Here is a 24,355-nt window from a genome sequence, read left to right on the forward strand (position 1 = left end):
CAATGAAGTACTGAAACATGTCACACAGAAATAGGAGAAAACTTGTGTTGATCACAGTGTAGTTAATAGAAAAAGATAATAGATAATAGAGAAAGCATTTTGATGTGTGAGTGTTGTTTTTAAGACAAAAACATCATTCAGTTGGGCTTAAGTTAAATATGCACACATATTTCTGTTTTAAGGCTCTTCAGACATGCTCCATTACATCAACCAGCTGTGTCTGTTATCTGATGCTGAACAGAGTTTTTACAGTGGGGTTTTCAGAGCACCTTCATTAGAAACTGCTGCCTGCTGCAGAGTAAAATGAGTAATTTGTGGCCACTCAGCTTAGAATAATAAGACAAATGTTATTGTTAAGATAGGACAGCATTTGAGTGACAATAATTAATTTTTTAATGCACATGTTTTTCTTCTTTGGGAAAAACATTCTGCAAAAATTACCCACAAGTCTGCTTACAGTGCTTACAAGGAGTTTCAGATGTTAGAAAAGGTATGCTTGGAGGAGTAAAGGTGAGGCTTTCAAACCTAAGAACAGCTGTCAAGCATGGTGGCAGGTGATAGTAGCATACTCTGGGCTGTTAAAACTGCTTTTTACTTTTTCCTCGGGAGTGCAGGTCTGCCTCAGGGCAGAGTCAAAGACCTCAATTCTTCTCCTCACACTTGGACAGCAGCCCCACATTAAGTGGGCGTGTGCAGCACACGTTGCCAGATTGTCTTCACCTCCATGCCCCGATCAGTAATAATCTGTTCTCTCTCTGTTCCCTCCTGCTGTCAGCTGAACCCCGTTAATTGGTCTCCAGTCTCCTGCCTTTTGTCAGTGGAGCAAGTCCAAATGTTTTCTCAAAACCCGTAATCAAACCCTACAAACCGAACCCCTAAAGCACCCTGGGGGTTAAACTTGCAGCTCAAAGAAATCATCAAAAGCCCAAATTTTATCAGGATGCATAAAAATTATGTAGAAATCTTTCTTATTTATTTGTAATAATTCACTGATTCAAATTTTACATTCAGCATATGGCTCAAGTTCAGTTATTCTTTGCTACCTTGATGTTGACTAAATTCCTGCAACACTACTTTGTGTTTACACTAGGCACAATTCTTGTCTTGAGCTGGATCAGAAAGCAGCTCTTGCCTGTAAACAACAGTTAAACTCATCGGACTAAATCCAGAGACAGTCCTAAGACAAAATTACTGGTGGTAACCAGCACAACAAAGTGTTAAACGAATCAACCAAAGCCAAGACGGTCACCTGAACCCACATATAATTACTGCTCTGGAGATCCTCTCACAGTCGTTTCACTGCACGCCCCTCTTTCCTGTTCCCTGTCGAGACAAGGAGAGTTTTGACACCTTCATGTGTGGACTCGCTCTGCTGCACTACACACTACACAGGGTTTCTATCCAAACCTCATGCTTGTCTTAGACAGAAAATTAAACACCAATTAGTCCTGCAGGAGCTCTGTACTCTCTCAGCTTTTCTGCAGTGCGTGCATGTACACGTGTTATGAAACAGAGCAATCATTAGCTCTAGAAGACTGTCAAGTAAACGTCAAGTCAGATCTTGCAAAAAACATACTACAGAAACAGCTTCTGTTTCAGCTATAGGAGACAAAACACTAAAGACAGATCATGATGGTTACTATAGAACATCTCATCAGAGTATTGTTGCTAGGAAACAACTTGGATTCAGCTCGACTTCTTATAAAATGTTCATCATTAGGAAACTGAAACAGGGAGCAAACTTGTGCCCAAGTTTCCATGTTGCACTGTTTCTGCAGCTCTCCAGTGGTGATGAAAGAGCAGAGCGGCTCAGCATAAAGGTTAATATAATTTAAACCCTATCAGGTAAACAGAGCTGGTTCACAGCAGACATTTTGACTTGTGAATCACAAACACAATGAACGGCTAACATTACTAAGTGCTGAGCTGTGTTGCTGTAAGCAGCCATTGTTTATGTGATATTATTTTCAACTGTTAAGACAGAATGGATGTGACTTATTAAGGGGACGAGAAAGAAACAAGAGCTCTCTGCGGGGGAATATTTCAGCTTCCAAAAGGGAACAGAGCAGAGAAAACGGCCACAACAATACACATCAATACTCGTTTCCAATCATAAATGATTTCATTAACACTCAACTTTACAAATATACAGAAGTTCAGACAAAATTTGTAACGGTTTACTAACTACAACCTTTTAATGTTTATTTTACTTTACCTTTACTTTTACTGAATTATTTTATATTCTGGTGAAACATGCAATGCTTTGAACATAAACTTAAAGCAAACAAACAAAGATCAAAAGTCCTGCCTTCGCTAAACTAAGAGTACCAAATATTATACTATTCTACATGCAAACAAGATCATAAATAAAAGTGTCAGCAGTGCGGTATGTGCATGCGTAATTTTATATCTGTCACATTTAGGTTCGTTAAGTGTTTGGATGATGCACATTGTTCTTAATAGTTGAATAAAGTCTAGAATCCACTGAGATGTTCTGCTTGACCTTCCTTGCTTTTCTGCTTGGCCTTGAGAAACTCCTGGGTTGCCTTTGCAGCCATGCGATAACACTGCCTCCACTGTGTTTGACAGATGCTTTGGATGATGAGCAGTCTCTCTCCTCCTCCATACTTGTCTCTGCTCATCATTCTGCTACAAGTTCATCAGAACTGTGCAAGCGCCTTTAAATGCTTGCTGCCAAAGTCTAATCTAGCCCCATATTCATTAGCGTAACCAGCTGTCTGCACCTTGTTGTAAGATCTTCTGTATTTACATTCATGAACTCTTGATTGTAGACTTTTAAAATGATGTGTTTGCAGAGTCATAAGTACAAAAGCTTTGTGGCTCCAGTTATATCTAATTTTATAAAATACTATTCAGTGGTTCACTCTGTAAGTTAACCATAAATATTTTCTACTTGCAGTTTTAGATCAGTGATAGAAAAGGCATTTGGAGGCTTAATAGCACCTAATAATTCAATTCAGTTTTACTTATATTGGACTTAATTACAACAACATTTCCCTGAAGGTGCTTTATATAGTAAGATAAATCCTACAATATTAGAAAGAACCCCTAACAATCACACGACTCAAGCACATAGCAACAGTGGGAAGGAAAAATTCCTTTTTAACAGGAAGAAACCTCATAATGAACCAAGCTCAGGGAGGGGCAGCCATCTGCTGCGATTGGTTGGTGGTAAGAGGAGGGGAAAGAAAAGAGAGCAGAAGGAGACAGGACAAAAAATAAAGTGCCATATCTCTGATTTTTTTTTTTTAATTCTTGGACTCTAAGGTTGCTCTGTGATTCACAGCTCAAAATTATAATTTTATGTCTAATACTACTACCATCCACTGTCTTAAAGAAGCTATTTTAGCTTATTTCCCTCTCTCTTTAAGGCAAGTTGCTTCTGATTGGTTACCCCTTGCAAACAGCAGGTAGGTGGGGATTGTGTGCTCACAGTCAGGCGTGTATGCTTGAGATGACCATATTAGGGATATCCGCTCTCACTGACGTCACACAGAGTTAAAAGTGAAAAACAAAACAAAACAAAACGCGTTTGGCCAGTCTGAAGCCTGAACTCTTGGCTCACAGAGATTACTGACCTCATTATTTTGAAGTTTGGACATGTTTGTAAAATAAAATTAAATATACCCAAGTGTGCATAAAAGCCCCCTTCCATTTCTCACATTAAATGTGATAGATTAAAGAACTCACACTCTAATAAAAGCTTGTTTGATGATGTGTGTGAAAAACACTGCTGCGAGGCTACTTTTATCTTCATTTTAAATCAACTTGCTAAAAAAAGGCAAGAAAGGCTCTGAGTTTTCTGAAGATTTATGATTTTTTCTGGAAAAACTTTAAAAAGATTCACTGGAATTACAAACTGGTTGTACAACTGGCTGATACTTGTCACTTTTGAAAAGTGTCCATCTGATTTTAAACTAGGCTGAAATCTAAAATCTGTTAAAGATGTTGAAACTCTGTACAAAGTGCTATTGCAACACACTCTGAAACTCTCTCCCACTGAGCCGAGTTCTGTGGTCTCTTTTAAAAAGGAGCTGAAAATGTTGCTTGCAGGTAACTTTTTTGGACTCCATGTTTTTAGTATTTTGTTGTGAAGCACTTTGTGATATTTGTCTTGAGATGTGCTGCATAGCACATAGCACAAAACTGTACTCATTTACTTACTTTTCTGAGATGCAGCGAAGCTGTAAAAGTGTGAAATGTGCAGGGGTGACATTAAATCTTATTTCACCAATAAAGTGGTGGGGTGGGATACTGCAAATTTATGCTTTCTTTTTTGTAGAGACCTGGGTTGCAGATGAGCTATAAAACTATTTAAAAAATAAATAAGTAAAATAATATATATTAATTCATAGTGAACTTAGAGGATCAAAATCAAGTATCGTGCTAGTGTTGATCCAATACCATCGGTATTTGGACCAATCCTCACACCTTACAAGGGGCACCAAAACGTGGAGAGGCAAACATGATGACAGAACATTTGCAGGTAAACCAAAATATTGTGACTTTGAGACTTCAGTCTCAAAATAAAACCTATCCACCACTTTATAACTTTATTTTGCTCCTCAAGCCATCAGCTAAATATGAGCAACACACAATGAAATGTGCATGTGTTGTATCCATGTTGGTGTAGGGAAAATGCTCCAATCAAATGTCGTTAAGGGGCCAAATAAACTTAGCTATCTATACAACTGATAGTTTTTCGTGTATTTTAAAGATAGATAAAATAAATATATGCACAGTAGTCACTTGAGTAAAATACACAAAGTATATCAGTAAATAAACAAGTTAAAGGAATAAAAATAAAATGGGCTGATTTGATGCACTTGGGTCACAGTTTAGCCTTGAGCCTGGCACTGTCCTCCCTGTCTGGCTCCCTCATGCCGGTGGTCGGGCCAGGCTGTGTGGAGAGAATCCTCCCTTGTTTCTGGAGCAAGAGGCGGGCCTTTAGAAAGAAGGAATGCACTGAAGCTTTCCTGCAGGCTCCCCTTCACATGTTGAGGAACGTCCGTCCCGCGTCCCGACATGGACATGTGGCCGCTGCTGCTCCTGTTTGTCCAGCTCTGCTTCTGCTCCGGGTATGAAGGTAAACAGCAACTTACAGCCTCTCATTCATCTTCCGGACGTTTTTAACCGTGCTGAAAAGAAGAAATATCAAATGGTAGAGCAGCTTATCTTGAGAGAGAGTCCACATGGACAGACTCTGGCGGTGCCAGTGGCTTGGTGGAAGGGTAAGTGTAGTTAAATTATGCGCTTTGGGCTTAGAGATGACTGTAAGTTGAACTGAGTTTGAGGTTTCTCGTCCTCCCTGCTGCTGGTGTTTGGTGAACCGCGGCTGTGTTTACGTGGAGGGGGTGGTGAGCGGGGGGAGTGCAGTGTGCATGTGGGGGACGTTTCTGTGCGCACAGCTCGGTCGGTGGCACTAATCACAGGCCCGCAGCTGATCTGCGTTCAAAGTTTAATTTTCGCTTCTTCATGCCTCCACCTCTTAATCTTTGATACCGCGCTAAGAGGCTGAAAAGACCCCAATAACTAAGAGCTTTGAATTAAAATAAACAAAGGGCCTTCACATATTTTGGCTTTGGGTGTTTGGAATTATTTACACTACTTAACACTAAAGAGTTTCTGTTCTAATGTTGAATTCCAAATACATATAGTTCCAAAGAGTTTACTGCCCCTGTTAACTTTTCTATCACTGTTCCTTCGTGGAAAATAACTGCTTTTCTTTGGATGAATGAAACAAGACGTTGTCCAACACAGCAGTCACTCCATAATGCAACTAATCACCGTTGATGTGCAAGATCCAGAAACATAAAGCCTGTAGCCTCCAGCGAGAAGCTGAAACGACTTCTAAGCGTACGTCCGGATGAAGTGTTGTGTGTGTGTGTGTGTGTCCCAGCTTGTGCAGCCAGTTGCAGTGGCTGTGTGCCTGTAGATGGTTTGAGAGTGGCTCACCGCTGCTGTATGATCATACAGGCTGAAACATGAACACAAGCTGTGGAGCAGATTCATACTGACACACTAAAAACTGCTCATTGAGCCGACAGTCAGGACTTTGGTCTGTTCTTGTGTATGCGCCTGCATCTATTATGAGGAGTTTATTTTACTGGGCTCTGTTTGTGTTTTTTTCTTTTGGTTAGTAAGCCTTTTATTAGTTAGGCATGGCCAGGGTTGTTTGGCAGTGCACCAGAGTCAAATCTAGAGATGTGCAGTTGCTTTTGCTCCTTTTGGGCTCTTTTTTGTGTGTGTGTGTGTGGGGGGGGGGGCTTACTGTACGGCCATGTAGTCACTCAATCACAGCCAGATCACATTTTCCATGAGGGTATGTTTTACTGATGTGGGTCATACACCTCATGAAGGGAGTAGTTTGAGGAAATGCCAGCAAGTACCATCATTGAGGAAGTCTGCTTGAACGCAACCTGCATAATTACAAAGCAATGCACAAGGACCAGACCAAGAACTCTCTAGTAATTCCTCAGTCAGTGCTAGAGCTTTTTAGAATTTTCTTAAATTTCCCATCCTGGATCCACAATATTTGAGTTGAGGGTGGATCTGGTTCACGTTCTTCATTGCAATACAGGGATATTGACCTTGGTGAAGGATGCACTTTCCAAATGCCTTTCTGGTTAATGGGTAGCTAGTTTTAGACTGAAGTGTTATTAGAGGCGTTTGCATGTGGCTCAAAGAGAAAGCAGCAGGAGGATTTACAAAATGTTCAATGAAGTCTTCATTATTCACTTGTGGCCATGATGTACTAAAACCATATTTGTAAGGATTAATAGAGTGAACTCAATAAGTTCAGTGTGAGACGGGCCCTTGGCTACCTCCAGTCGCTAAGGTGAAGTGTGCCTGAGTGGTTCTTGGCTGTGAAATTGGTTGCAAAGAGGATGCTGCAACAAAAACCTCTTTTTGATTGCTTTCGTTGCTAGCAGATCGCAGTGGTCAGTATAGTTTGCCCTGAAGATGCCGTCTTGTCTGCAAACTCTCACGAACTTTTCATGAGGTCATCTCAGGAACACAGTTCTCCCACTAAACTGATATCCAAGCCTGGTGGTTATTAGAGTCCGAGCAATACTGGCTGGACTGATATATGAGCCAGTATTAGCTGTTTGTCGGTATAATGGTATCAGCATTTATAACAACCAATAACCTAAAATCAAGAGTAAAGAAGTGACGAGAGAAACACATGTTTGAGAAATTTTAGAGAAATCTGTTTCGTGTGTCTAAATATCACTCTGTTATATTTTTAAATCACCGGATATCGATGTATGGGTCTATCGCTCTGCTGTTTATGAGGGACAACAGCTTGTCTGAGAAGGTGGATGAAATGAAGGGCTGCAACAATGGTCACTTTAAGATAAATGCAGATTATTTTGGACTGTGAATCCTGAAGATACATGATGCATACATCCATTTGAATGGCATGTGTCTGTGTGGTGCTGATCAAATGTTTCTCTAAAAATTGTTGCCTTCCTCTGAAAATGTTGAGTGAACTGAAACACTAAAACAGGAGAAACTGCAGTGTTCCCCACATCCCCCCTTAGTGTTCACTATCCTTCCTGGGGTCCATCCGACCCATTGTTGATGCAGAAATATTGATTGTCTCTGCTTTACGAATGGACAAACAGATGCTAAATAAAGACCCGGTGTGGAATGATTGGTTTCTAGCAGTGAACCTGGTGAACACTAACTGAATGAGTCAAACACCTCAGCTGCCAACAGCTTGTAGTTATTTTGTATCTCTCAGGTGATGAAGTGCTTCATCCTGCTTGGCTAGTACCTACAGAGGTTTTACTGGATATAAGTATTTGCTTTTACACGAGACACACAAACCAGATGCATCAAGGCGTCATCAGTTGAGAGCACTTAGGCGAGTTTACTTTCCTTAATAGGTTTTCACTCGCTGTGGTGGGTTGTAGGGTGTAACACTGTACCTCTATGTAAGGTAATGGAGATGAAACCCGGAGCAGTTTGCTCCTCAGGGTCAGAAACTGCTGATGTAATGAGAAAAGCAAAGCAGACGTGAGTGTAAGTGAGACACAAGTCATTAGTGCAGAAAAAAGGGAATTATGTAAGTTTGTAATCGTGGCGTTTTGAATTGAGTTCTACAGAAATGACAGCGCATTTTATTTATTATTCTTCCCCTCTAGTAGCCTGCAGCCACGATTCCACATTTACCGGAAAAGAGCTTCTTCCACATAATGACGGTTTGTATTACAAGCCTGCAGAGAACAGCTAATTGGAGAATCAGGCTCTGTAATTTAAAGCATATTCACTCCCAGAGGTTTCTCAGGAAGGCAAGCTCCTGCCGTTCCTGCACTGTTAACACTGACAACTCCTTTGAAGTAAGGGAGATGGACAGGAAGATGATGCTGGCTGCCGATCCCCTCCTCATCGCGTTGACAGATTCGTTAAATATAAATGAAGGAAAGTCTCAGATCGCTCAATCCCTGTTTTGAAATCCTTTGAATGTGGAGCTCTCTCATCAACAAGCACAAACCAGACCCAGTCCATTTATTCCAGCTGCGTAGCTGCTGTGATCCAATCAAATCTGTCCCACCTATGGGTGAGAAAGGTATCAGCAGCTGTTGAGAGCTGCAGATGGAGACATCAGTGATGGGAGAGTTCACGCTGCTCTGAGCATCCTTGTGTGCCCTCCGTCCTTCATGGCTGCTTGTTTGTCTAAAGATAAAAAAAGATGTCTACTCCAAAAGTAAACAATATAAGAAAAAGTTATTTGTTCTTTGAAGATGAATATCTGAGCTCCAATGCTTTTGTTTAGTTGCTTTTGTTTATTACAGAGCCAAGACCCAAATTGGTTTCTGCAACGTGTAAACAAAGTGGATGAATAAGTTACATGTGTGCTAAGCATTTTTAGAGAGTGGGAAGGGTTAACTATTTGTTCCCTGCAGGCCAGTGTGGCACAACAGCGTTTCATCTTATTTAATTATACAGAGATTAATAATTGAGTTTGGGGAGAGGCTATTGATCGGCTCGACTAAGATTTATGGCTGTTGTATCTCTCCTGGTGGTGAGATTATCATTCATCATGGATTTTGTATCTGATCCCATTTTAAAGAAAATTATTATTCTTTTAGCCAATATAGCTGAAAGATGCAGCTTTTGGTGAGGTGTCCTTAGACTGAGGCTGTTCCTAAACCAAGGTCGCTCCTGGTGGCAGGTGACCACCTTGATGTGTGAGTGTTTCTGAATGGGTGAATGAGAAACACCATAACACACTCTTGGGTAACACCAAGCTACAAAAGTGTTACATAAAGCGTTTTTTTATACTGAGAGGAGCATTTCTGTTTGTTTTATTGATCTTTATTACACATGTTGGCTGTTTTAGTTGTGAATGATAAGGAGTTATAAGTTACACAGTGAGGCAAATGGTTTTTTTTTTACCTTAAGCTTATGAAAAGTAGTGATGTGCATGACTTGTCATGGTCTCATTGTTTTTATGATTTGTTAGTTGTTTTTGGATTATTGTGAAGCTTTTAACTTATTTTCATCCTCTTAGTTATTTAGGTTATTTTATCCATTTGTTTTAAGTTTCCCAGCCTTTCCTGGTATTTCCTGTAAAAGTTCAGATACACATTTGTCTTTAGCTTTTCTTTCACTTGTGTCCTTATTGGTTTCACCTGTGTCTCATTACCCTCCTGTGTCCAGAGACGGGATGACTGTGAAACTGCATGCTCACTTGCTAACACCTTGCCAATCACATATCATTAGCCAATGAACATACCCAAGATTATCCTCATTTCTAAAATATAGAATGACCAAGATTTAGAAAGGAGACTTTATTTTTTAATTCAGTATGAACCAAAATTAGCAACTGGGTCCATAAACTCAGCAGAAAAGTTCACACAGTTCAATAGGACAGGGAGCATTTTTGCAGCCACAAGCACTGCCCCCTGGTGGCCACATAAAGAATGCAAATTTAAGGCACTTCGTGGCTTCACTTTTCCGACTATGAAGCTACATCTATCTTTTATATTGTCTGTGGTTTTAGTAAGGCAAACTGTGTTATTACAACAACTTCAGTGATCATGTCAGACACACTGACCCATTCTGATAACATGCAGCCAGTGAAAAATGAGTGGCTGTAAAACAGTGATCACATTTTTATAGAATACGATAGAATGCACTTTATTTATGTCACAAGCTTTGAAACTCTCACACTGCAGTTACCAAAAAACACAATTTAGAACAAAATGGATTAAATGAAGTAAAACTCAGGAAGATAAAGGGTGACTGAATAAATTAGCTCACTAATGTTAAAACTGCAGAAGGAATGGGAACTCAATTTTTTAAAAAAGGTGTTAAAGATGAGTAAGATTATTGTATTAAAGCCTGTTTATGTGTGTTAGGAAACCCAAAGGGAATCACTCAGCTCTGCATGGATCAGAGTTTGGCATAAACAACACAAACGCGTGGATGGATCCCCTAACCGTGGCTCAGTGGATTAAGGCCAAACATCTTAACTTTGGTCTTAACAGTCCAGCTGACACTGTTCCAGAAGTCTTTTTCTTTGTGCAGCTTTACAAAACTAAGCTGTGCTGCCATGTTCTTTTTAGAGAAGAGGCTTTCTCCTGGCACCCCTTAGGCAGCTACTTTTCTAGTAACTGGTGAAAAAACAACCTGTTTTAATAAATAAGTCTGTGAATAATTGCTTTTTTCCCAATATTTAATTAGCAGATTTCTTGTTATGCAAAGTGCAAGCAATTTCTCACTGTAACTGCTCCATCTTGGTACATTACTCCACAGTAAAAGTGAAAAAGGATCCAGTGATGATTTTTATTTCTTTTTGTAAACACAGCTCTAGCAACGGTGTCAAATGCACTGCTTTTCCTACCTTTTGATTCACAGCAATTACATTTTAACTGATAGTTGTAAAAACACGTTTTTTGCATGTCTTGCAAACTGAACTAGTAATCTAGTAAACAGCGAGGTTCTAATCAGTTAGATAACGTTAACAAATGCACAAGTCCTTCAAATTCTCTATAAATGAACGTATCTTTAAGTCTACCCATAAAAAGCACAAAAATAGGGTTATGAGTGCCAGTTGCATCACAGTGTAAATGATCACATCCTGTTTGTTTGCAGTTGCTGCAAATTCCTTCAGAGCTGATAACTTTGACGGTGTATGTGGTTCTAACTAGTGTTCACTATAATGCTGAAACACACACACAGAGACACACAGACACACCTGTAATTGGTTTTCCATAACTTTCTTTCCTCCCTCCCTCGCCCCATTAAGAAGCAGACACTTAAGTTTTCCCATTAGACAGCTAAATCTGACTCACTCAGTATGTGGGTTTGCTCTGTGCAGTCGATGCTGTGTGATCTGAATGCTGAAACCTCAAAGCTTGTTGTGTGTGTGCATGTGTGTAACTGTGTGCTATATGACTTGCAGCATTTTCGCCCAGACAGCATTTGTTAGACTGACAGAAAAACCACGCTGAGGAAGAAGGAGTGGTAGCTACTGGTGATTTTTATCTTGGGCTCATTGACTGACATGTGGCCGATATACGGTGCTGAAGGAGGTCTGAACACTCCTCCTTTGTGGACCCTGAACAGAGAACACATTCACGCCGGGCTTCATAACGTCTCTGAGCCAGTTTTATTCCTGCTTCTTTAACCCCATCCTTACTCATTTCCTCTCAGCTTTATTAGCTCCAGGCCTGCTCTATCTTCCCTATCCCTTCATCCTCTTTCCTAGATGAATCCCCCTGGCTCCTCACAGATTGGCTGTGAGTGCCTCTCAATGATGTGTCACATTTCAGCTTTTTTTTTCATGTTTTCTCAGTAATGTGTCACTGCTAAAGATGACACAATATCGATGGCTATGGTGGGTATATGTTTAGGAGCTGTTTTGTAGCAAAACGTTTCAAATGAGGATCACAGAGTGTATCCCTGTGTTAAAAAGATTCGTTTTTCCAAGCCAACTGGAAAACAGAGATCTTTTGGGACTTACTTATTCTTCTTGCATGTGTTCTGTCCAGTGGATTCTGATTACTCCCACCCGTGGTATCTGGATTAGATGAAGTTGAGCAATACTTTTAGGCTGTTCTTGGTGCTGTTTTGCAGGGCGGATAAAAGCCCTGCAGGTCAGCTCAGGACAAAGCTTTCAAACATTGCCCAACATAAACGTAGCTCTTCATTGTATTAGTTGCTTTTTTCTTGCTTTCTTTTACCCCCAGGGTCAGGACGGTACGCCTACGGAGACGACGAGGACTGGTATTCTCATACCTATAGAGGTAACGACACTTGGTTTGTCACTGCCACAGCATGCACGCAGACATACAGGATCAGTTTAAACTTAACTCGCATTTGAATTCAAGACGTTTTTACATTAGAAGTAGACAATTAATGCACTATAGTTAAGAAAGTACACTCACCAGCCACTTTGTTAGATACACCTATTCAGCTGTGCAATAATGCAATCATATGGGTGGAACTCAGTGAATCTAAACATGGTAAACATGACCCCCTGAAGTTCAAACTGAGCATCTGAATGGGGAAGAAAAGGGATTTAAGTGACTTTAAATGTAGCGTGGTTGTTGGGTATTGTTGAAGATTTCAGAAACTGATGATCTACTGGGCTTTTCTCTAGACAACCATCTCTAGGGTTTACAGAGAGTGATCGAAAAAAGAGAAAATATTCAGTTTCCTGGGCAAAAATGGAAACCACTCATTATAAATAAGGCATGCATAAGAGCAGCTGGGCTACAGCAGCAGAAGATGCCATTCCTCTCAGAAAACAGGAAGCGGATTGAAAAAATGTTGCCTGGTCTGATGAGTCTCAATTTCTGTTGTAACATTCAGATGGTGTAAGCCACACGGAAGCATGGATCCATCCTGTAATGTATCAGTGGTTCATGCTACTGTTGGTGGCGTAACTACTACTCAAATGGCCTCCACAAACCAAAAGAGCAGCTTTGGGATGTGGTAGAATGGGAGATTCTCATCATGCATGTGTGAGGCTATCATGTCAATATGGATCAAAATCTCTGAGGAATGTCTCCAGCACCTTGTTGAATCTCTGCCATGAAGAATTAAAGTAATTCTGAAGGCCGAATACACAGCAATGTGTACCTAATGAAGTGGTCAGATAGTGTATACACCCAAGTTTAAATTGAGGCAAGAATTTCACAGGATAAAATTTTCGATAAAATACTAAAAAATTGTTTAGCTTGAACAAAAATAGCTGAACTCATTTCAGTTCCTCCATTAATTCAACACCAGCTCATTCAGCCAGTTTTGTAAACTGACACTGTTACGTCAAAGTAGCTTCCCATTTTAAATCTAGGGTCAGTTAGACACGGAACATTATCATCCCGGCCAAACCGCACTCTCCCCTCGTGTAAAAGCTCAGATATAATATTTTCTCTTACTCGTTGGCTGTGGAAGTTTTGCCAACACACACACCAGCACAGAGAGAAGGAGCAAGGGTGGTTTGCTGTGTAATGAAAACTCATTTTGACTCCACCTGGAAGTAAGCCTGAGCTTGTGTGTATTCTCCTCTGTGTGTTTGTGGTGGTCTGCAGGCTCAATGTTCAACTAGAGCCAGCAGGAAATAAACTGCAGATTTTGATTTTCCTGTATTGGAATAAGAACCTTGTGGCCCCTTAAATTTGGCAACATTCAAGAAATTTTACACAAGCATCACAGAGATGGGCAGCTATCCACTCTGTGAGGAAGCGAGTTGAAATGTGCAATTTCAAGCAAAGATCTCAAAGGAATAGTTTGATTTTTTTTTTAAAGAAATACTTTCTTTCTTACTTTAAGTTTGTTGAGAAGATTAGAAGATTGATTCAGTCTCTTTAATAAACGAATCTATCAGAAGTGAACACTGAATTCAGTCTGCAGAGTTTAGCTTATGCGGAGTCACTGAAAGTGCAGCACTGTGCAAAAAGTCTTGTAGTAGTAATTCCTCAATTCCTTATACTTTGCTAGAAAAATGGAAAATGGATGTAATGAATGATTGAAACATATGTAAACATACATGGAAAATATATGAGGCAAAAACTGAGTTTGTACAATTCAAACAAGTTTAAAAATCGATATTTGGTACGACCACCTTTATTCTTCAGCACAGCCTGAAATCACTTAGATATACTTTCTTCTTGAAGGACATTCAAAGCTCTTATTTGGATGTTGGCTGCCTTTTGTTCTGTTTTCAGTCTAGATAATCCCACACTGCCATTGAGGTCCAGTCATGTATTGGGGAGGCCAATACATGACTGATAAATAAGACAGACACGATCTCCAACACGACTGCCAAAATGCTGCTCCGAAATGTTGAGAGCGCGAGCAACACATTGCGAGCGAGCGCAAGTGCAAAAACTGAGCGACAGGGGCTGCTATTGTGTGCGTGTGTATGGATAATAGCAAACACTGAAATACATTTTTTGCACGCAGCAATGAATTTTGTTCACTCAAATTTAGCTTTTCTTTGCTCAATAATAAATTTCTCCTCAAAATGCAACACTTGTACCTGCAATTTATTTTTACGTGCGCTCAGAATAGTGGCACAAAAATAACGCCATAGTTTTACAGATGTAGACATTCACTGCTGTACCTCTCTCCTGACCTCCTCTGTACATTTTGATGATGATTCAACTTTGGCCCAAAGGACCAGTCACGACTCACTTACCTGATGTTTTTCCCACAGGTTTTTGCTGTATTTTCTCCTAGTTCTTCAGGACATGACTTTCAGATACAGTTCATCTGCTGTAGATTGTTTTGCCACTTCCTTATTTTTTCCTTCACACCATGTGCACTGGGTCCTTACTGTCTTTAAGGACACACTGCACACAGTGCCTAGAAATATGCCAAGTTTTCAGCTAATAGCTCTTTGCGAGTCACGTTCTTGGGACAAAATTACTATTTTATGCCTGTCAAGATGTTCTATCTTTGGCATTTCTTGTCAATTCAACCAAAGAAATGGAAACAAATTATGTGTTTTTATGACAGGCTGCTATTAACAAAGTGCCTAAAGAAACAAAAAAATGGTTTTGCTAAGTTGTCTGTTATGTGTAGACACAGCACCGGTTCATTCCTTGCTTTTGGTGCCCTTTGTATGTTTGAATAATTTATAGGTCAGTCTTAAGTGGCTTAACAAAACAAACAAACAAACAAACAAAAAACATACATCTGAAATGGTCAGGTATAAGGACTGGACTGAAAATGAGTGAAAAAGCAGCCAGTGTTCAAAGACAAATTGCTCAAGACTGCTTTTGAAACATAATACAAAGAAATAATAGTTGGCTCAAGACTTTTGCACAGTACTGTAGCTCCATATGAAAACCTGAAATAGACTTCTTAACTGTCTTGTCTAAGATCTCCAAGAAAGTCAAACTCTTCCTTTAATTAAGGCACTATTTTTCGAGACTTTAACTTTCCCTGGTCATCCTTATCAGCATCAGGAACAGTCCTAATCAGGGAAAGATGATAATGGATCCAGGGTACCATAAACTTTGATTCCTAAATCAGTTAAGGATAAGGATAAAAAAGAGCTGCATTCTTAATAAAGACTGTATTTGGTGTGGTGCCTTTCACGCTCTGAAACCACGCGCACACACAAAAACTTAAGTGCTCTCTACACACATTATTATCAGTCTTTTACTCGAGTGAGACTATCTCCTTTGCCTCATGAGACTGTTGGATAATGGAAGTCACTGAAAAGGTAATAAGAAATCCACTGTATCTGCCTGTACTCAAGGTGATGGGTGGGTTTTTGTTCTTTCACTCTGGCAGTGGAAGTCTCTCTCTAAGCTTCTATGATCACAGGTAAGTGCTTGTTACTGAGCGTCTGTCACTCAAGGCCACACCATAAAGACATGAGATAAAACGATGAAGAAAAGGTCAGTGCCTCGTTCTGCTGTTTTTTAGGAACCCCGTGGTGCGCACCCATTAAAATTAAACATGGTGACGTGAGCTGTCGCACACCCAGAGGAGAGCACTACAGGAACGTGATGGGGACACGGTGTAAAATCCGCTGCAAGCAGGGATATGAAGCTCAGAGCTCAGAGGTGGTGTGCATGGCGAGCAAACACTGGTCCTCTAACTACGCCTGCCGAGGTGAGAAAGTCCACTTGAACATGCGCACACATTGTGTTTCTCACTGTTTAAATGCATGCATGTATTCAACACACGCATTATAGCCATGCTTATCAAAATGGATGAAGGGAGGTGGGATATCATCAAACTGGGAACCCAGAGATGCCGCTGTTTGGAGCCAGAACCTTCCACAGAGCTGCCAATCAGCAGAAAAACTGCAGAAACCAAAGCTGTCTATAAGCCTTCAAATCTTATTAACAGAGCCGTCATCCAAAATGACCACAGGCACGCTTTGTGGACGGCCCAAATTTAGCAAATGAGACCGTACTGACTGTTCTAGAGAGATTTTGTTTCTGAGTGCAGCCAGATAGCTTGTAGCTGCACATTAAAGCATCACGTCAAAGTGATTCCTGCGTGATTAGAGCTCATTCCTGATTCTAGAAGTAGAAATTTTATATGCTTTGAACCACATATCACAGTCTTCTTTAGGGGATGTAGTTTGTTGGATTTTTTTTTTTTATACTTTTGTGTGCCACTTGTCTCCTTAGGAATTTGCATATGCATGCAAACGTCAGCAACTCGGTTCAGTTTAATTTATACTGGTCCAATTCACAAGTTCAGTGTACTCAACGCTGTAAGGTAAAGATGCTACAATGTGAGTGACAGTTAGGAGAAAAAACTCCCTTTTTTAACAGGAAGACATTAACCAGGAGAACCAGACTCAAAAGAAGTTTGTGGATCAAAAACCTGCAGCAGAAGCAAAGTTTCAAACCAAACATTAACTGTGGAAAGAGCGTCTACATCCTGAGTCTGATCTGGGAGCTCGTTCCATAGGAGAGGAGTCTGGCAGCTGAAGGCTTTGCCACCTCCTGAGACATGAGTGTGTGTGTGTATAAGTATTTAAATGCATCTCTTGCAATGAAACCCTCATGCAAGCACCACAATGACAATGAGCTCACCCTGCTTTCAGAGATCCGTTGTCCTAAGCTGGATATGCCCATTAATGGTGGCTACAAGTGCTCAGACGGCTCTTACTTCAACTCTCGCTGTGAGTTCTTCTGCTCACCCGGATTCACTCTGAAGGGCCAGAAGACGGCAACGTGCCGCTACAACGTGGTGTGGAGTGCAGGAGTGCCCAGCTGTGTTGGTAAGACTGTTTGCATTGTTGTTGTTGTTGTTGTTCTTTTGTGTACAGTTTGATCTCCCACAGAGGACTGAAGCCTCTAAGCTGCTAACAAGTAATTAGCTGCCAGAGGCACACCGTCAGCTCCAGCTCTCACTTATACATCTCTATTACTATTTGTCCTGATACAGTGTTTGGCGAAGTTAGAACTCTGTGTGTTATACTCAGAGACACATACGCAGACTTTGACCGTCACCAGTGTGTAATGTGTTTCATTTCTTTGCGCCAATCTGAACTAAAAATGGCTTTCAGCTTTGTGACCTGTACATAGTGTCATAGTGTCACAGAACTAAAGCCAGTGACAGTGTCATCACCTGAATCTGTGAGGACACTTTCCTCACAAGATTCATCTTTGTCTCTGCAGTCATCCTACTTTTTGTATTGCTTTAAAAGATTTTTTAGATGGCTTTCATGTACCTCAAGCATGTCTTTCATCTAGGCTAGATTTGGTTTAGGAGGATGCACCGTATAACTTTATGTTGCAAGAGTTACAGTGATGACAAGATTTGACAAGTTTTTTTGTTTGTTTTTTAAATTTCCTGTAGATATTGATCCTCCAAAAATCAAGTGTCCAAATGTGAAGGATAAGTGGGCAGAACCTGGAAAGCTGACAGCGAGGGTGACTTGGGACACACCAGAGGGTGTTGACACTGCAGACGGCATCCTCACAGAGTCAGTTGCTTTTCTGCTTCCTTGTTAAGCCCCCAAGAGCAAGTTGAAAGATTAAAACTGAGAATGTGTTTTTTGTTCCCCCCCCCCCCCCCCCCCCCCCCAGTGTTATCCTTAAAGGAAAGCCCTCAAAATCCAACTTCCCAGAGGGGCTCCATAAAATGTCTTACACTGTGTTTGATCGGGCTGGGAACAAAGGGTCCTGCCGCTTCACTGTCAGAGTGCGAGGTGAGCCTCTAAAAGCAGAGGATAAGATTTTGATCGTTTGTCTGGAACAGGGTTTTTGGTCACACACTTTTTCAGGGGGTTATCTCCAAGAAGTCTCCAAAGATTATAGAAATATATATTTAATTGGTAGACTAACATTATGCAATGCAATATTTGCTAGGATGCGTGTTAAACGTGTTAGATCAAGACAGAACAGATGTACGGTACATACAGAATATGTGTGCAAAAGTCTTGCAGTATAATGCAAAATAAGTGCAGTGATTTATTGCAAAAATAAACATGTGCAAAAATATATGGAAATACAGTATATATCCACCTACATACATCCATCTCTCTGGTTCTGTTTCAGATCTTTGCTTGAATTTTAATGCCCATAATGTCTATCTGCTGTAGATAGCATTTTTTAGGACTGCTTATTCTTCTTGTCTAGTTTCCTCAGATTTTTTTTTCATGTCTAGATATGCCAGAGGTTCTGCTAAAAACCTTGGTGGTGATAAAATAGCCATATCAAAGTGGCTAAAGATACAATTTATTATGAGGGGACTAAACACTGGTTCATTCCTTGAGTAAGGTACCTTATTTATGCTTGAATGATTCGTTTTTCTGAAAATGTAATCTCCAAAGATCCCTTTTTAAAAAAATGACAAGACTGGCTGCTTGGAAGCAAAATAGAAACTAGGGGCAGCTCAAGACCTTTGCACAGTACTGTGGCAGTTACCTGAATGCAACTCCAGCTTTTATTTTCCCCTTTAGCACAACGGTTTATGCATAAGCCAAGTCTGAACGTATGATACAGACTAATATGGCAAATATCTATTAGGCAAGAGTTAATCAGGCTTGTAAAAAGCTAATTCTCCAGAATCTTACCGTCTCTTTTTGTGAACAGTGCGTCGCTGCAGCCCTCTCTTTCCTCCGGACAACGGTTACATGAAGTGTGACAGTGACAAAGACAACTACGGAGCCACCTGTGAATTCACCTGCACCGGCGGCTCCGAGCTACGGGGCAGCGCTGCCAGAGTGTGTCAGTATGGACTCACCTGGTCGGGCTCAGACACAACCTGTGCACGTAAGTACTGCATCCTGTTCAAGCCATACAAGCTGTTCTCGTACAGACATGACAATCTTCATTTAATAATTGTATTAGTTTAAGTCATTCAGAAATGGAAGGATAAACATAGACATAGACCTTTCTTACTCGTTTTACCATCACTGTGTCATGTGCTTAGCCTGTATTTATAAGTAGACATTGTGTACTTCAGGATTTATTAAAAAGACAAAATCTGTAGTAACAACCAACACACATGCAAGTAGTTTTCATCTCACTGCTCACATCTTCTCCAGTGGGTTTCTGTTTTATGTCTCTTTATGTTTTTGTGAGTATAAACGCTTCACTTCCAACCATTTGAATCATATGCAGTGGTTTTCATTAGGTGGTTTTTTTTTCTACTCAGTTTGTCTGTTTTTCATATGGTTTGGCTGTCAAAATGTTTTTGTGTCTTGCCGTCATTTTGGCTGCTTTGTCTGGCAGTTTTTTTCCCCCATCTGGCTGAAATGCAGCGAATCTCTACTTCATTAAAGAGAAGGTTCAATATACAGTGACTTTAAAGACAAAGACAAACTTCTGATAGATCAGTTTTTTTGTCGATATGATACAACTTAAAATAATAAAATACAATTTAAATTGGCAATTAAAAAATATATATACCACTAGCTTTTATCTAGCTTCCCTAAAAGCCTCATTTTCACTGTTTAGTTTTGCTTTTTGGGATGAAATCTTCAGAGGAAAAAGCTTGCTCGTGCAACAAGTCAGTAAGAGAGACACTTTGTTGTCCTGTAACCTGCTGGGAGTTTTTACAAGTAGCTGAAATTGCTGATGATTAAATTAATTGTAGAAATATTGCAGTATGAGAGGGAATCCTGAAGTCTGAAAAGGTGAATGATCACAGAAACTGAAACCATGAGCCTTGGACATTACTCAATAGAGAGCTCAAGGACTTTAGAGAATTTAGTTTGCATTCATTTACAAAATCTGCTTACTTATTAGCCCAATATGACGTTTTAAAATCGAAATTCTGTCCTGTTAAATATTATATGGCCTGATATTTATGTAAGTGGGTTTCTTCACCATTGAATGTAATCAAAACAGAGGTGGAGGTCATTTTTTGACTACAGAAACTCAGAGGGATCCTGCTTAATGCAGAGATATTGGAGTGCATTTTCTTTTTTCATATAGTTCCTGTAACCTTTTCTGGTTTTATATGAGAATCCAAAATGAGGACAATATGGCGCCTCTTACCGATCGATTGGACAGATCAATACTGGACGGTCCTCCATTAAATGTTCAAGAAGACAGAAAAAGTGCAACAGTTGAATAACAAAAGTCATGTGTTCGACTCGGTTCTGTCACATTTCCAATGAAACTCATAAGTTGGACCTACAGAGACAGACTGGAACGCAGAATAAATATAAAAAGTGCTTTTATTGTTTACCAAACGTAAAAAGTGATGCGCATTGTGGCACGAGAATCAATACAGAAATAAAATCCAATCGCAAAGAGACTAAAAGAAAGCAGTGAGCCAGCTGGAGAAATCAAGAGCGACTAAAAAACATGAGGGTGATGGGACAACAACAGGGTTAGGACTGTGGGTCAGAGGACACAGACTAAATGCTCACACCAGGGAGAGGGATAAGGCAGGGATGGACTCAGTCAAGACAATAATGAAGGCAGGGAAAGGAACAAAGGCGAGACAGCCACAGGAGGGACTGACTTTCAGAAACAAACACACAGACAAACGATGAAAAGCAGAAAGAGGAAACATAGGAGGCACAGAAAACGAGGAAAACCCTCCAGAAACACAAAGGACCATTAAAAGGTAAGGATTATAATCGAAAACAAGGGTCAAAGACCGTGAGCCATTAATTTGATTTTATCACCTGAGCAGCCAAAAACAATCAATGATGAAACATCTCACAGAAATAATGTGTTGTAATAGCACCCTTTTCTTTGTAGCGTGTGTGTCACGCCTTGTCTCATCACTTTAAATTGTCCGTTCAATGTCATCACAGCCATGAACATCAACGTGGGAGTGCGTACGGCTGCTGCGCTGCTGGACCAGTTCTATGAGAAGCGAAGGCTCCTCGTTATCTCCGCGCCAACGGCTGCCAATCATAATTACCGCTTCCAGATGACTAACTTGCAGGTGAGGCACGACTCTCAGTTAATGAGCTGAATGTGAGTCGACTGAGATGGAGGGGTGGAAGTCAACGCCGGAGCGTCTTGCGTCCTCTGTGATGATGCACACAAAGACAGCCTCAGTGTGTTTGTGGGGGGTTTTTTCGCCCGATTTGCCACCTAAGTGGGTAAAAGTGGTGACATAAATAAATAGGAGAGAGGGTGTTGTGGTGATGAACACGAAATGTCACGGCAGTGAATAAATGATAGTGACACTGGCTCTGATAAGGCTATTCTGGGGTGGATGCTTTCCCACATCATCAGACAGCATTAAGTCAGAGCTGTTTTTAAATGCCTGACCTTTCAAAGTGACTCGGATATCAGCTGAAAGATAAACCGGTGTCAGTTTGTGAACAAGATGACTGATCGGTCCTGCAGTCTGTCGACTGGTTATCAGGAATTTCTACAGTTAGTTTGAAAGTGAAGGAAAAAACAGTTCATTTTCACCTTATTTGGGAAAATGGTGATAATTTTACACAATTACACAACTGACCCATCAGTATGGTTATTTATTCACTGCAAACACTTTAAAAATCATCTTGCTGCAGTAGCAGACAAAGGAACTGTCAGAAAGTTTGGGCTGTGTGGAGTAGGCAGATCTAACTTGAAATGAGTTTTTATGCAAACTGTGGAGAGATTTTCCCCTCAGGGCTCAGTGAAGTCTGTCCAAATCTATCTGTGTTGTGTGCCACAACTTCACAGCTTAAAAAGCAAAAGGAGTGTCAGTGTAGCTGTAAATTAGCGTAAATGTACTAAACTGTATGCTTTCATAATAACATAGCAGATTAGCCATGATGTCAGGCGTCTCTTGGAAATGAGAATTTTAATCTCAATTAGATTTTTTACCTGGATAAATAAAGGGCTAATAATTAGCTCAGATAGTTTCACATTTTAATAGCAAGATAAGCACATGTGTAGACACTGTTCTAATACTTACCTTAGTATATTAATACTAAATAAGTAGCAAACTGCAGTGCTGTACAAGTTCTCTATCACCTGAACATCATTCGAAACACTGACAAAAATCCCCCTGTACATTCACAGATGTATAACCCACGTACGCAGGGATCCTGTAGCATTCGTGCGTTTATATAAATGGATGAGTCGAAATATCAATATTACAATAAATTGTTTATTAATATGCTTGCAATAGTTATTCAGTTAGGTTTTACTTACAAAGTGCCAATTCACAGCAGCAGTCACCTCATGGAGTATTATATTGGAAGGTAAGGACTCTACAATATTACTTAATCAAAACCAGAAAAAATGAGCTGTCTGAGAAAAGAGCAAAGAGAAGTAAGGACAAATAGGAATGCAGAAAAAGTGCTTTCAGATTTTAATCCACCATGTAGTTAGGGGTACCATCTGGAAAGAGTCTGATTGCCAATAGCTTCATTTTTCAGCATGGCAGTGAACCCTGCTAATGCAATAAAATCATACCTGGATAGAAAAAACACACACAATAGAACATTATCAGACATGGATTGGCCTCCCCAGAGCCCGGATCTCAAGATTACCGAAGCAGTGTGGGATCATCTTGACAGAAAACGGAACAAGAGGCACAAAACATCCAAAGAAAAGCTTTGGGAGTCCTTCAAGAAGCCCGGACATTTAAATAAATTGTTGGACCTAAGAGGTGGCTCAAGACTTTTGCACAGCACTGTAGGCACATTGTTTTTTTTCAGTTATTGGTGTGAAAAATGTCTCATTTAAAATCTATTTTTGTTAACTTTAACCTGCTGACCAACATCAACAGCCTGCCAGATTGTTTGAATTCCTGTTCATGCAATAAGGACAGGAGTGGGGTTTCCACTGGATTAAAATTTCCCCCTCTCTTCATGAACAAAAATCCAGTGTGTATACTTGTTGGACACACGATGTCTCCCAGTTCTGCTTTCTCTAGTGTGCTGCGGATTTGAGATTCCAGATCAAGCTCTTAACTTGAAACAGAGCCAAGATTGGCTCCAAATTAGTCACAGTCTAAAACAGTGTAGTCATACGTACATGTGGAAAACACATGCACAGAGACAGCATTGTTTTCGAGTGGCGCTGAACGTAATCAAAAACATAAAACTGATGGATCTGTGTGTCTGTGTCCTGTGAGAACAGCAAGCTCAGTGTGGCCTGGACTTGAGACATGTGACAGTAATCGAGCTGGTCGGGACTTACCCGGCACAAGTCGGCCGGATTCGACACAACCTGCTTTCTCCAGGACTGGCCCTGCAGCTCAGGTACTAACATGCAAACACACCCACCTCTGTTAACTTCAGCATGTGTGACTTTTGCTCGCTCCTGCTCATTGAACTGAATGCATTTCTTAGGTTACTGCTCCAGATTCCTCAAAGGTCTTTCCAAATGGTGCTGGTAGACAAGCAGGGCACAGACAAACAACGCTACCCGTTTCCAATCACAGCGGCTGAATTATTCACCACCATCGACACTTTCCCCCTCCGCAAAGACGAGATGCTGGTACAGCAGGAGGCGGGCCAGACCTGCCAGTCATAAAACGCCCAGTACACTTCCATGGACTGTCAGCCATCTTTGAGCTTTCCCTCCTTCGTCACAGCAGAAAAGACTCGGATCTCCCGTTTCCATCCACATGTCACACGTTCCTACCTGAACCAAATCTGCCCTGTATCCTGTGTGCGCGAGCATGTCTGTTTGTTTGTGTGTGTGTGTCAAAAGTTTGGATGTCAGTCATGGTGCTAATCACACAGTGCATTACAGTCATACTGATTCCTGTGTCTTGTCTGTATTTTATTTGTTCTATTATTATTTTCAAAGCCGAATAATTGTCTTACTACTTTGTAAAAAAAAAAGTCTTTTTACTGTATGAACTGGAAGACCTTTCACCTAATATTTATGTCGCACCTTTCCCAATAAGGATGTACTCTGTACATGCAGTGCATCTGTGTCTGAATTTGCAAACACTGATTAAATATGTCTAGTGCGAAGGA

At 40.5% G+C, this 24,355-nt stretch overlaps 1 protein-coding gene across 2 annotated transcripts; it reads left to right on the plus strand.

The window, feature by feature from the left end:
* The first annotated feature begins 4,582 nt into the window (after positions 1 to 4,582).
* srpx (sushi-repeat containing protein X-linked) lies at positions 4,583 to 24,355 on the plus strand. Of its 2 annotated transcripts, none has more exons than XM_026145011.1 (10): positions 4,583 to 5,107; positions 12,225 to 12,281; positions 15,919 to 16,107; positions 17,057 to 17,233; positions 17,815 to 17,941; positions 18,045 to 18,166; positions 19,053 to 19,232; positions 21,233 to 21,366; positions 23,508 to 23,629; positions 23,720 to 24,355. In XM_026145011.1, the coding sequence occupies exons 1-10, from the start codon at positions 5,047 to 5,049 to the stop codon at positions 23,901 to 23,903; spliced, it is 1,353 nt and encodes a 450-aa protein (XP_026000796.1). In that variant the 5' UTR covers positions 4,583 to 5,046; the 3' UTR covers positions 23,904 to 24,355. The 2 variants fall into 2 exon arrangements, with proteins under 2 accessions (XP_026000796.1, XP_026000795.1); XM_026145010.1 differs by lacking the exon at positions 4,583 to 5,107 and adding an exon at positions 5,114 to 5,252.

The sequence above is a fragment of the Astatotilapia calliptera genome, chromosome 16, assembly GCF_900246225.1.
Source record: "Astatotilapia calliptera chromosome 16, fAstCal1.2, whole genome shotgun sequence".
Classification (NCBI taxonomy): Eukaryota; Metazoa; Chordata; class Actinopteri; order Cichliformes; family Cichlidae; genus Astatotilapia; species Astatotilapia calliptera.

Bases quoted from the DNA above. Each gene is read 5' to 3' on its own strand.
- srpx (XM_026145010.1), top strand. From the start codon at position 5,180: ATGGTAGAGCAGCTTATCTTGAGAGAGAGTCCACATGGACAGACTCTG. The intron at 18,167-19,052 runs GTGAGCCTCTAA...TTTTGTGAACAG, and splicing joins CTTCACTGTCAGAGTGCGAG to TGCGTCGCTGCAGCCCTCTC. The intron at 19,233-21,232 runs GTAAGTACTGCA...ATGTCATCACAG, and splicing joins CTCAGACACAACCTGTGCAC to CCATGAACATCAACGTGGGA.